This window comes from Anticarsia gemmatalis, chromosome 26, assembly GCF_050436995.1.
Source record: "Anticarsia gemmatalis isolate Benzon Research Colony breed Stoneville strain chromosome 26, ilAntGemm2 primary, whole genome shotgun sequence".
Taxonomy (NCBI): domain Eukaryota; kingdom Metazoa; phylum Arthropoda; class Insecta; order Lepidoptera; family Erebidae; genus Anticarsia; species Anticarsia gemmatalis.
The window spans coordinates 764,947-778,801 of record NC_134770.1 but is presented as its reverse complement, the minus strand read 5'-3'; the positions used below and the strand labels follow the sequence as shown (position 1 = coordinate 778,801).

At 35.6% G+C, this 13,855-nt stretch overlaps 1 protein-coding gene across 1 annotated transcript in view; it reads right to left on the bottom strand.

Moving 5' to 3' along the window:
• Window positions 1-385: 385 nt before the first annotated feature.
• The window catches only part of LOC142984322 (uncharacterized), a 60,607-nt gene continuing 47,137 nt past the window's right edge, over window positions 386-13,855 (bottom strand). Inside the window, exons 3-9 of the mRNA XM_076131845.1 lie at window positions 9,762-12,929; window positions 9,163-9,347; window positions 8,713-8,876; window positions 7,940-8,143; window positions 1,752-1,896; window positions 1,092-1,315; window positions 386-660 (exon numbers count right to left, since the gene is read on the bottom strand). Of these exons, the coding sequence (XP_075987960.1) occupies window positions 434-660; window positions 1,092-1,315; window positions 1,752-1,896; window positions 7,940-8,143; window positions 8,713-8,876; window positions 9,163-9,347; window positions 9,762-12,929 (4,317 nt within the window). The 3' untranslated portion in view covers window positions 386-433. The remainder of the gene's footprint in view (window positions 661-1,091; window positions 1,316-1,751; window positions 1,897-7,939; window positions 8,144-8,712; window positions 8,877-9,162; window positions 9,348-9,761; window positions 12,930-13,855) is intronic.

The following is a 13,855-nucleotide window of genomic DNA, read 5'->3' as shown; positions in this document are numbered from 1 at the left end:
TTGCAGTCGCGGTTTGCAGTTCGTAGTTTTTAACTTAGTTGCTTGATAGTCTACACACCATTCAATACTATATTATAACCATAGTATATAAAGATATTTGTGCAAAGTTTCAACCCTAAACGGTCACATAATAGAAGTAAAATAAACCATCCCTCAAAAGGGTATCCTACAAACTTAGTGGCGGTTAATAAAGCCAGACCATAAAATATTAGTTAAGTAATGTCTGTTTCTTAACCCGACTTCCCGGCTAAACCAAATTTAATGAAAATAGTCGAAAATTCACGCCAAAAAATCCGTATTAGATTGTCTTCTTCATATTTGTTAACTTGGTTATAACATACTACAGAACAATGTTCACAAATCTACAAAAAAAATAACCCAAAACAAAAATATTACCATTTTTATTATTTCAACGAAAAATATACAATTACAGTCACATATCTTTTAATACAGATTTGAGTATAGCGCCCTCTGTGTTTCTAGTTTGGTTAACTCCAGTGTCGAGACTAGGTGACACTACTCTCGGGTCAGTTCGGTCTGAGTCTCGAGATCGCTGAGAGGCGGTGTCTAAAGTGTCTATGTTGGAGAATAAGAGGTTGTTGGAACCGGTTGATGGGTTGCGGCTGTGACCGGATTTGGTTGACTGCGTGGGTGGTGGTCCTGCAAATAAAGAGTTAGTTTTTTAATAATTGTATCAAATAACTAAATATCTAGGGAACAGCTTGAAAAAAACCCGTATAAAAGGTTGATTAGACAGATTTCCGTTTGCCCGTTCCATTTTTTTGCTATTTACCGTTCTAGCAGTCGTTTCAAATAAAGGAAAACAAAAATAATGTTAGTAATATATAAAGTAATCAAAATCACATTCTTGTTTAAATTTCCTGGGCTATTAAATTGCTCTTGTGTCACAGGGACTTTTACACTAAATTAAAACAACGATTTGTGTGATACAAGTTAATAGTTTCATGGGAATCGTGACCCATGATAACTTTCGACCCAGTAGCATGGCATAGAACTTAACCACAGCGCAACGAAGACAGCTAAAATAAGCTTTCATAGTCTCTCTCTAAAAATATTGAAAAAATACTTACCTATAGTAGAATTCTTCCTCGAACTAGGCGTGGTACTGCGACTGGTTTGTGCAAGGTTCATCATATTGGGCAGAGGCGCTCGTGGCCGCGACTCGTTCTGCAGGAACTTGACGAACTCGGCCGCGAGACTGTCCGGCGTGGTGGTAGACCGCGCCAGGCCGAGACGCTCGCACTCCTGCTGGTTGAAGTCTAGCACTGTGGAGAGCACGCGGAGTACCTGGGTCCTGGGAATGAGAAAGTGGTTTGAAATTGCTGGGTCATAGTACTGATTAGCTGGACTTAGTCAATGGGTAAGTGTTTTCGGTTGAGACTTAATGTAAAAGAATGTTTGATGCAGAAACATAAAAACTACCTATAAAATCTAATTTATCATAGTGATTTCAAACTGCTTTAGGTAATTCACAATTGGTGTTGATAAATAATTGGCTTACAAACTATTCATGTTTCACAATTTTAATGCAAAGAATATCCCTGTATATTTAGAAAATAGGGGACAAGCCTATTTTCGAAATATACAAACAAGGCAGGCATTCAAAATATTTTGAAAGCAATCTAAAAAACACGAAATTACTTTGACCGACCCGTGATTTAAACTCGAAACACCCTAAATACGGACTTACAGCAGTCAATAAAATTAAATGACAAAAAATGTCCTCTCACCGGTTAGTCTGGTTGCCAGCGCCTGTCATCACATAATTGATGACGAGGTTCTTCACCAGGTTCTTGTCAACCTTGTCCTGCTGGTTGGAGATCGCGTTGTAGTAGCGCTCCTCGGCTGCAGCCACTGACGTCTGAAGAGTCCTCACTGACATCATATGAGGTTACAGTTAATTTGAGTTGTGGTTATGAAGGGTATTGAAAGAAAGACAGCCTGTATGCCTTTATAACAAGACGATAAGTATTAGTATGTACTCGGGTATGATCCAGAAATATATCCGTCTTTACATAGTACAATGTTTCATAAAAAGTACAATCAATTTTGTATATAATAGTATAGAAAAGAAAACATATCTAGTATACACAAAATTGTTCAGTTATTCAACAGGTATAAATCATAAAAATACTAGTGGAAAAGAAATCTATCAGTCACAACCTTATTCATGTATAATTATTCCAAAAGCAAAATTAGCAACTATATAGTCCTATAAAGACAAATCATCAAAACATATCATTTCACAGCAGTACTAATGGATTTCCTTTCCTTTAAAGTATATAAAAACAGATAAAATCACTATATTCTACTCTTACCATGCAGCGAACATCTTCGACAGTCGCACGTGGAGTCGCGCGCACGACTTCAAAGTATTATTCAGTCACTGGGCAGGGGGGCGACTGACGCTCAGCCACTTGTAACACTTTTATATCTAACTTTATAGCTTTTGATTCACTAGGCACTCATTGGTAAATGACTAATGAGGTAAAGATGTGACTAGTCTAAGTTTCCCAACAACATTTTGACTCTTGTTGACTTAAAGTCAAATGTTTCCCAAATTGAACATCTTCAATAAAGCGTCTTGGTACTGTATTTTAGGCTTTAATAAAGTACTTTGGGCATGTTTAAGAATAAGGTTACCAATATATGTACTGAAATTATTATATCAGTCAAGTAACTTACAATTTGTCTAAAAAAGTTTTAATATATCCTTTTCTTTTTTGTACAGAACAAATACATTAAAACATGTTAAAATAGACTAATAATAAATTACTTTAACGATATAATTATAGTAAAATAATAATACACTGTCTTCAGACAGGACAAACACCGATGATATCCATTCATCAAATCGAGACTGGTCTCTCAGTTAGTGAATCAAAAGTTTCTTTCATAAAATATCTTTCGGTCAAGTGTGAGCGTCCTTCGTCCCCACTTTTCTTAATTCCACCAGTACCTGAAGTAATACTCAGAAGCAATGCCGCATTTATGCAGTCTTCTACGCTACTCTTCTACCATGGGAACATTCAAATCAAAAAGGCAAATTATTTTGGATATTTTGTGTCACTTAAGAGGAGCTCCTGGCTTAGCTAACGATAGCCGCGCGGATCGATCTCTAAGGTTAAGCTACGCTTGCCGAGGTTGTTCTGTGGACGGGTGACCATCTAACACATATCCAGTTCCTCCGTGTTTCGGAAGGCACGTTAAATTGTGGATCCCAGCTGTCATTTTCGAAGATCTTTGACAGTCATTAACGGTAGTCAGAAGACTGAAAGTCTGACAACCAGTCTTATCGAAGGGTATCGTGTTATAACCTAGGTAACTGGGTTGAGGAGGTCCGATAGGCAGTCACTCCATGTAAAATACTGGTTACAATTACTGGTGACACTGGAAGCCGACTCTAACATAGTTGGAAGAAAGGTTAGGCTAATTGTATCTAAGTAACTCTCTCGCTTTTAAATAAGTTTTATATGAGGGTGTTTGCAAACAAACAAATCAAGGAACACAGATTAAGTATAGACTGAAGGCAATACGTGTAAATCACAGAAAATACTGTCTAACTCGTGATTTTAACTAAGGTGTGTATTCAAAGACGTTACTAAAATTGTGATAGTAATTCGATGTTATATCCAAAATACTTTGCCATAGAACAAACAAAAAGTAACATTCACATAACACGCTAACCATAAACAATGTGTGCAAGACAACTTGCAAGGTGCTTGTGGCAAAAATAATGCAATAGTTGAGATTTTTAATGTAAATCAGTTTAATTATTGAATTTCTTGTTTTAATTGTCACATAAAATGAGTATTTACGATAACTGATAATAAATTGATGATTTCTCAAAATACGAGAGTTATATTTATTTCACATGAGAACCTTCTCTTTTTAAGTAGTCGGTTAAATAAACGATCAACATCAAAAATCTCAACTTAAAAAAAAACACAAAAAATAAATCGAAAAGCGCAAAATAAAATGGTTTCAAACACAGGACGTCACGATGTAAAGCCGTTACCCTCAATCAAACCCCATATGGTAATCTGAGCGTCGCGCGGCCCGTGCCACTGTCATCGTGACACCTGTCAGTTTTGACAGCTGTCATTTGAGTTTGACAGGTGACAGCGGCCGCTGCGTTCGAAAACCTCACAGTTACCAAATGAGATTAAACCGAAGTAGGCGGAAGCGCCGGTCTTGATTGACGAATGCTACGACACATTACTGAATATTACTGAAATTTATAAACTACTTGACTAAATACTACCAATATTTTTTATTTTACTTAAAGCCCTATTGCCTGTAGAACATTAGACTTTAAAAGTACACTCAATGATACCATTACGCTAACTAGGAGATTATGTCAATACGACAGTACGCGGGATTCGAACCCGCTACCTTATTACTGCAATATTAACTAAATTTTCAATTCATGATCAATTGAATCCTAATACTATTTCTTTTTTAAATTGACAAAAATGGAGAATGTTACCAAATTTTGATTAGTAGCTGTCCTTATTCTTTGTTAAAAATAAAAAATACTAGTGAAAGAATTACTTCGATATGTCAATTAGTTTCCGATTTATAAGTAAAACAAGTTGTAACCGCACGACGCTTGCTCTCGGGGACGGTGTGACGTCACTCTACACTACGCTCAGTCTGGCTCACACAGTCTGCTTGCGGTCGCGCGCTCGGTGCGTTGAAATTATACCTAAATACTTTTAAAATGTTCAATTCAAATACTAGGAAATCATATGTTGTGCCTAAATGTAATTAAATTTTATGTAGGTAAGTATATAAGTAATAATAATTAACTATATCTTATAATGAAACAATTTCTAACCGGATTGATCGCGAGTTTATTGAATTTACAGTGGCAGGAAACGTAAAATCAATAAGTACGCGATTATTTCGATTAAAAATTGTTTCTTTATAATATGCGAGATCGTGAATATCTAACTAACACTAGCTGACTCGCGCAACTTCGCTTGCGTCACATAAGAGAGAATGGGTCAATTTTCCCCGTTTTTGTAACATTTTTATTGGTACTATGCTTCTATTGATTGTAGCGTGATGATATATAGCCTATAGCCTTCCTCGATAAATTTTCTATCTAACACTAAAGTTAGTAAAGTTTTTTTTAAATTGGACCAATAGTTCCTGAGATTAGCGCGTTCAAACAAACAAACTCTTCAGCTTTCTAATATTATAGTATAGATATTACAAATATGTTTAATATACTAGAGGCCACCCGCGACTTTGACTCCATGGAAACCCTTTCCGCGTAAATCCCGATCCCTCGGGAACTCTGGGATAGTAAGTAGCCTATGTGTTATTCTGGGCCTTCAGCTACCTATATACCAAATGTCATCGTAATCAGTTCTGTCATATTTGCGTGAAAGAGTAACAAACATCCATACATACGTACATACATATATACGTACATACATATATACATACATACCTATATACATACATACTTATATACATACATTAAATTTAAAATTAAATAATAAATATTGCTAAACAAACTCATATACTTCTCAATATATATAGATAAATTGACAATATAGATAAATTGACAACCAGAACAAATACTCGTGCTCATCACACAAAGATTTGTCCCGGATGGGATTCAAACCCACCATACGCGGCGCTACGGTTATTGCGGCGAGGTGACCGCTTAAACCACTGCGCTTAACGTACAGAGTAAATAGTACAAATAAATAAATAGTACATACATACATGCATACATTCTCACAAACTTTCGCATTTATAATAATAAATAGGAATTCGGAGGCAACAAAATCTCTATTTGTTGATAAATAATGCGCAACCATTAATTTCATCTATTTTAGGTATAGATTATCCGAATGCCCTTTTTCAAATCCTTCATCCATTTTATTAATTGAATAATATTTACTATTACTACACTATAAATGTAATTAGCGGACGCAAACACAACAAAATACTGCGCAAGTTATTACACCTACAACAACGGCTGGCAACTTAATACTAAGCGGGACGCGGCCCGCGCGGCGCAAGTGTAGTATGACGTCATAACCACTCACGCGGCCGTTAGCGGGACTCGATATTTTTCGAAACTTTGAATGCTTATAAAATCAAAACTATTCGGTATTTTTGACTGAAACAAAAACTAGTTTATATGTATACACACAGGCTATACTGTGTCGAAATTTAAAGCGATTTGGCATACCTAGTAACATTCTCCATTCTTAGCCGAACTATCGAAATGAGTAACTTAATAACTTTGTACAGAGACTAAGTTTCCAATTCAATTACTCTTTTAACTGCTCAATATTACAACAAAAAGCAATTGCACTTCAAATAAAAAAACAAAAAAACGGACAACACAGAACAACAATTACATTTAAAAAAAAACCACACACAGCCGTACATTTAACATGGAACTTACATGGGTCTAGATGTGGTATCGTGCGTGCCGTCCCTGGCTTCATACCATCTGGTAACCTGGGCGAGCGCACCCCAGAATTACCAGCTGATATTTAGCCAGGAGACGGCGTATGGCTGTTCTACTTCTTACTAGGTTAAGGGGATTTACATTTGTAACTATTCGTGCTAGAATCAGTCAAATACCAAAGGCTCATACTAATATTATCAATATAGTTTGTGTATGGATGTTTGTTACTCTTTCACGCAAATACTACTGAACCGATTACGATGAAATTTGGTATATAGGTAGCCGAAGACCCAGAATAACACATAGGCTACTTTTTAGATTTACACGGGAAGGGTTTCCACGCGGACGAAGTCGCGGGCGGCCTCTAGTAAGTTCATAGTATATCTAAACATGACTGCCGTTGTTTTGTCACTTTTCAATCCATTTTGAAACTGTACATATATGAGTGAAAAACACTTAGCAAAACTTGTTAAAAACAAGTTTCCCCGTCAATCCTTCTCTCATTCCTTTGCCCAGCAGTGGGACAGTAATGGGTGAAAATGATATTATTTACTAAGTTTTATGTGACTGATTCTTGCACCTATAATATGTATTGATTTGTAACAAAATTTAACAAAACATTCAATACTTTATCTAGTTTAATATTAACATTTAAGTCAAGACAAACAAAATGGTTACTTTAAGACAAATCAGTACATATTTTCGTATTTTAAATACAAAACAAATCAGATCTAATCTATTTAAATACAAACAAAATTAATTTCACAAAATCATTCTATTAAAAAGCCTACTTCTACATGTTTAAAATGTTTAAATACAATGAAATCTTTAAAATATTACTATCCAACGATTCATAACTTTACAATGATATATGAACAAAAACTATTAAATTATAAGACTGTCTACAATTTTACGTAAATCTAACTAATACACTAAAAATAGAATTATACAAATAAAAAAATCACTACACTAATATTAATCTCACTAAATGTTTCTTCGTAATATACAGAATTTTAAATATTTAATTAAATAACAAAGAAAGAAGATTTCAATTATAAACAATTAACTTTTTATGGAACTTTAAAATCAACAGCCATTTAAGTAAAAGATCTCTCAGGCGCTCATAGCCAGTTGTGCTCACCGGTCAGTAAATTATATGTGAGTTAAGCAACTCTAAGCGCGGTCATTCCTAAATGGGTGACCACATAGTAATGTTTAAACCGTGCGTCTTCGTACTTTAAAGAGCACGTTAAAAGTCGGTCTAAGTTATTGTCAATTAAGATAACAGTCGTTAAGCCATGCCAAAGGCCTTCACGGCTTGAACAACTTTGACACTGGGTTCACCAATAACCATACAATATAAATAAAAACTGAAAAATTCCTTCACAATTTACAAAACGACTCAAAAATATATCAAGAAACACTCAATGAGGTTAACATCAGTACTTCTCTCTCCCACACTATACCTCTCCCTCTTACCTTGTTCCTTCAAGTCATTGATCTGTGCCGTCTTAGTCTCGACCTGGTCTCCAAGCCGGGTCGCGGCTTGAAGCCCAGCGAGGGCTTCCTCCAGCTTCGTTTTGAGTTTGTCTATTTCATTGTGCAAGCCGACATTGTCACGTTTCAGTTCTTCCATCTTGTTTCTGATCTTTTCTGTCGCGGCGTGGATGTCGCGTTCTTTGTCTGTGGTCACAATAATGTTCACTATTATCATCATGTATCATTAAGAGATGTAAATGAAAAAATATAAAAACACTTGTCTTCTATGCAGAACATTTTCAGGGTTCAACCCCAAGGCAACAAATAATGAATGAGTTATTTAACTTATTATCGGTGAAAGAAAACATCTCTTGAAAAACAAGCACGCCTACTACAACTTCTTTAAATGATTTTTAAACCCATTCTTACTTGCATATCCCTAACCTGCACTTAGAAAAATAGTGTATTTTAGACATAGCTTCCACTTAATTTCTACATAATTATATACCCTAAATCCTTTCTGCCACCCAATAATTTTGATAGACATCGACTTTAAGTGTGCTCATCTCTGATAGATAATATAAAAATTACTAAAAGTCGTGGAACTAACGTTAGCCTGCGGTCTGCGGACCGCTGGGAGCTCATGAGTATGTCTCGGGTATAATGGGGTTGGCACTGATCAGTGCTTCAGCATACCAGAGGGTTTTTAATGGCAAAAAAATATATAATTTTTGTCTATTACAGCATCATCTACATCATCCAAATCAACTCACCTAACTGGAACTGCTCAAGCACGACCTGTAGGTTGGTGAGTGCGGCCTCGGACCTGCTCCTCGCATCCTCAGCCTCGCTCAGTCTGACCTGGACATCATCACGTTGCTTCTCTATCAGCTTGATCTGGTTGCGAAGCGTTTCTACTTCCTGGTTCGCTCGGATGCTGAAAGTATTAACAAATTAGTTAATATATCAAGCGTGTATATAAAAATAAATCGCCAATTATGATGCTAAGCTCAAAACTCGAAAAAGGCTCAACATATTCGACTTATTGTTTTTGTAAAACTGTCTTTTCGGACTCGAGAAAGGTTTATGCAGATAAAATCAAAACGCATGAAAGAAAGAGCAGAGCTACGCGGGTTAGTTAGTAGGGGATAATGTACGAATCTTATCCACGATTTTAAACACCGTTAAAGAGAAAAAGAAATCGTGAGTGTCAAATCCCTTACCTATTACTGGTATACACGGTGCTGGTCTGTTTAGCCTTCTCTTCAACCTGGTGCAGCCGGGTCTGACACTCGGTCAGCTTCTGTTCTGACGCCATCAGCTCCTGCGTGTAGTTCTCCTCAGTCTCCACCAGGTGGCGACGTAAGCGCTCCAACTCGCGCTCCGAGTTTTGCATTTGTTCTGACAACTGATAGAAAAAAAAGATTAGTTAGTTTGACATTAAGGATTTAAAAAATATATATATACATTGGGTACGTTAAATTGAATGCTACTTTCTTAGCTTACTCTTACTTTAAGAGCTTTTGGGTAAGTTTCAGATATCCTTATTCGACATTAGAACAAATTGACGAAAACTAAATGTCAAAATTATGATACAAAATTGTTAAAACCGAAAGAATAGCACTCACCTTTTTGACCAAAAATAAATTAATGAAACCAAGTTGATGACTAGAATTTTGAAAAGGACTTCATATTTTATTTCGAATCTATTATTTGGTAGATTTGGTTCGTTTCAGCGTGTGTTGTTATACTATTAATATCAGAAGTTACTATATAAATACTTGTAAGCAAAAATAAATCTAGAAAATGATCTAATATTTACCTGTGCATTCTGTGCCGTCAACGTTCTAACAACATCCAACTGTATCGCCAAACTTTTGTCTAAATTATCACACCGTTCCTTCAAGCTGGTCGTCGATTCTATCGCAGTGACCAGTTCACCTTGCACCCTATCATATGCCGTCGCTTTATCATTCAAAGACATTATAATATCATCTTTTTCCTTCAAAGTAATTCTTAATCGTTCACAACAAGAACAATTCTCTTTAGAACCTTGTAATAGCTGATCTCTTTCTTCTACAACCTTCTTAAATTCATTCGTGTGCTCCAAAATCACGTGGTTTAATCTCTGTATTTCATTATGATACTGTATACTCTCATTATGCTTCAAATTGATTAGATTAATAAGTTCTGTCTTTTCGTTAGTTACCGCTTCCATCATTGTTTTAAACTCAGCACTTGTTTTTTCATATTGATGTATCAGTTCAGCTTTTTCACTAGTCATTGTATCTTTTTCTGAGTTTAATCTGGCTATCATATATTCATATTGAGCATGTTTCTCTTTCAATTCTTCAATAGTATGTTTGTACTCTGATAACTCTTGTACCAATTTAGCGTAATCATCGTTTTGATGCGTTACGTTTTCTATATTTTTAATTTTATCAGTCAATTCAACGATCGACTGACTTAGTTCTTTTATTTCTTTGTCTTTATTTTCAACAGTTGTTTTATGTTGAACACATAGTTTATCAGATTCATCTAAACGGTTAGTTAGAGCTGAAATCTCTGCGTTTTTCGCTTCAATTTCATCGTTTAGTACTAGAATGGCTTTAGTCGCCTCTTCCTTGTCTAGTTGTAGTTTATTCAACTCATCTTGACTGTGATTAGACAGTGAAGTGCTATCGCTAACCTTTATATTAGCTTCTTCTAACGCTGTTTTAAGCCGTTCAAGCTCAGCATTTTTAATCACAATACTGTTTTCTAAATCCGTAACCGTTTGGTTCAAGTTGGCTAGTGTTATGTTATTCTGTTGTAATGTAGAGTTAAGGCCATCGATTAACGTGTCTTTTTCATTAAGATCTGATACTAATTTATCAAATTCTTCTTCTAAATGTACGATTTTAGAATCTGTTGAAGCCAATTCGTTTTCTAACTGCATTTTTCTTTCAGTAATATTATGATTTTCGTTTTTCAATGCATCTATCTTGTTACGAAGGATATCTTGTTGGATTATTTTAGCAGTTAGTTCTTCAATAGTTTGTTGTTGTGATCGAATTACTTCTTCAGCTTTTGATTTTTCTTTGAGCGCATTATTCTCTGCTGTTTTAGACTGTTGTTGTAGGCTTAGAATCTTTGACTTCATTTCTTCTTCTGAGCTTGAATTAGACGTTTGATGATCCGTCTTTTCGACTGGTACAGTGTGATCTGTGCTAGACTTAACAGCAGTTGTACTAGTACTGCCAGATTCTTGTTTTACTATTGTAGCTTGTTCAAAATCTAAATCATCGAGTTCATCTTTCTTCGTACTCACCACATCTTCTGTCCCATAATCATGAATCTTTTCATCTAACGACAATTTAAGGCTTTCAAGTTCTTTCTCTACGTTTGCCTTACTTTCTAGCGCAGCCTTAAGGTCAATTATTTGCTTCGTAAGTTGTATTTTATCATTTTCTAGAACATGAATGTCTATAGACAGTTGCTCACTTTTAGCATTAGCGGAGACTAAGCGTTTATTTAATGTATCTATTTCCTCAACTGCTTTCTTGAGCTGTTCGCACTCGGTACTCTTGGCACAGTTTTCTAGTTCAATAAGCTCTTTTGTCTGATTCTTACACATTTCAAACTCACTTAACATAGTTGTATATTTGTGTCGCAGATCACTTAGACTGTCTTTTAACGCTACCTTTTCGAGTCTTACTTCTTTCAACTCTTTTTCTATCCTTGCGATTTCTGATTCAAAGTTCTTATTCAATTTATTACAATCAGCTAATTCAGTTTCTAACTTTGCTAGGTTATCCTCATGCGTTTCTATGATTGGTTCCAATTTGGACGTGTTCTTTAAGGCCGCAATTTCTGATATAAGGAAATCATTATTCTTCTTCATTTCGCTCAGTTCTCTCTCTAAATGTTGAATATCAGTCGTTAGAAAATCATTCTCAGTAGTCAGGTCATCAATTTGCGTTTGTAAATGATTAGAATTCAGATTTTTCTCAGATAATTTATGTTCTAGGCCATCTAGCTCCTTTTTGAACGAATGTACAGTTTTGAAAACGCTTTCTAGTTTGAAAAGGACAATGTTGTCGCCAGCTGAAGGTATTTCACCAACGTAATCTATTGGAAGTTCAAAGTTAACGTACTTGTTATACAATTTCATTACAGTTTCAGGTTTTATGGACTTATTATCACCGTTTTCTAAGGTTTCTTTCTGCGATAATTTATGTTTTAGATCGTTAATTTCACGTCTGAGTGAATCGATCACACTTTTAGCGTTGTCATCGATGTTGATTTCGTCTAGATGTACCTGGTTTGAGTTCCGCCTTTCCTTGAGACTGTTGATTTCGTTCAACAGTTCTTCATATGTATGGCGAGGGACCATATCAGAGGTTTCCGACTGTTTTGTCTCCACTTCGATATCATGCTCCAATTTCGTCACTTGTTCCTGTAATTTAAACACTTCTTCGTGTAGTTCCTGGTTTTCCTCCTGAAATTTCTCAGCGTTTTCCCTCAACAACCCATGTATCCTTTCCAAAGTCTGATACTTATGTAACAAAGTATCATAATCAGATTTAGACGCTTTCAAAATTTCGATCTCCGAATCTCTTTCGCCAATTTTCTCCATCAAACTTTTAATTTCATTAGAATACTCATCATTTGAATTTTTGAGGTCTTCGTGCTCCTGTTTTAATACTTCGAAATTTGTTTGTAGATCTTTCTTTAAGGTGAGAAGTCGTTCCATGGCCTGTTGGTGTTGGCTGTCCAAATCTTCTAGATTTGAGGTTAAGTTCTTATTTTCCTCTCTAAGCCTGTACAGTTCTTCATCAGGTCTCAAGTCAACGGTCTCTCTTTCCTTCAAGGCGGATAATTCATCTTGTAACGCTCGTATTTGTATTTTATACTGATTTTCGTTGTCAAATTGTTTCGACGCCTGGGGCGAAGGGTCCCAGTACCAATTGGCTTCTTCTTCTTTGACGCCATTTTTTCTGGAGAGCCTCTGTAAAGAAGGAAATTTAATTTTAGAACATGACAGTGCTAAATTGGTATTAGTTTGATAATAATACTTGGGTGTTGTATCGTCGCGGGACCAATTGTACATATATGTACGTCTGTTTAAACACACGATACGTTATCAGGCAGTTTTTATGGCTCAGCGGCTGAGTCACTATGTGTGTACAACCGAGTACCGACGTACACTCGGCTCATGTTAGCCTAGTATTTTTATTTAGTTATTACTTTAAGACTGAGTATGTATTTTTACGTTTCAGTTTACATTGTTAATCGTACTATTTACTACTCACGATTTACTTGCACGTTAACATTGATTACTAAAAAGTTAATGAATTTTTTACTTATATAATTTAGACGGAACCTACTTATTATATACATACGCCAATATATAGATATTAGTTCAATTGTAAAGTGGGAAAGTTCCGTGAGTTTTCATACTATTGTACGACCTCCATTATGGCCGTACTATATTTTGATTGTTCTGCAAGATATTTCGAGCAAATAGGTACACATTTGTCTTCTATTCTCAAAGTACATGTGTTTGTCAAATTATTTACACCGAGAGCCTCCTATTCGTCAGTTCCACACAATGATTATAACTCGTGTTCGAATGAAACTATCGCGCAATACCTAGCTACCACAGACTTTCTTACCTCCAGTTTCTGAGGTACATTTAGCGGTAGTGTATCTATTCAATAGCGTTTAAACTCATATATCGGAGGTACATTTGGCTGAAGTTTATCTATTCAAAAGCGTTTAAACTCATATAAAAGAGTACATATTGAATAGATAAACTACCGCTAAATGTATCAAAAACCGGATGTTAGTCACACAAAGACCGAGCATGGATTTTCAAGAGAAATGTTTTAAATACGTGACATTAGTGCTTAGTCCTTATGTGACAAACGGGCG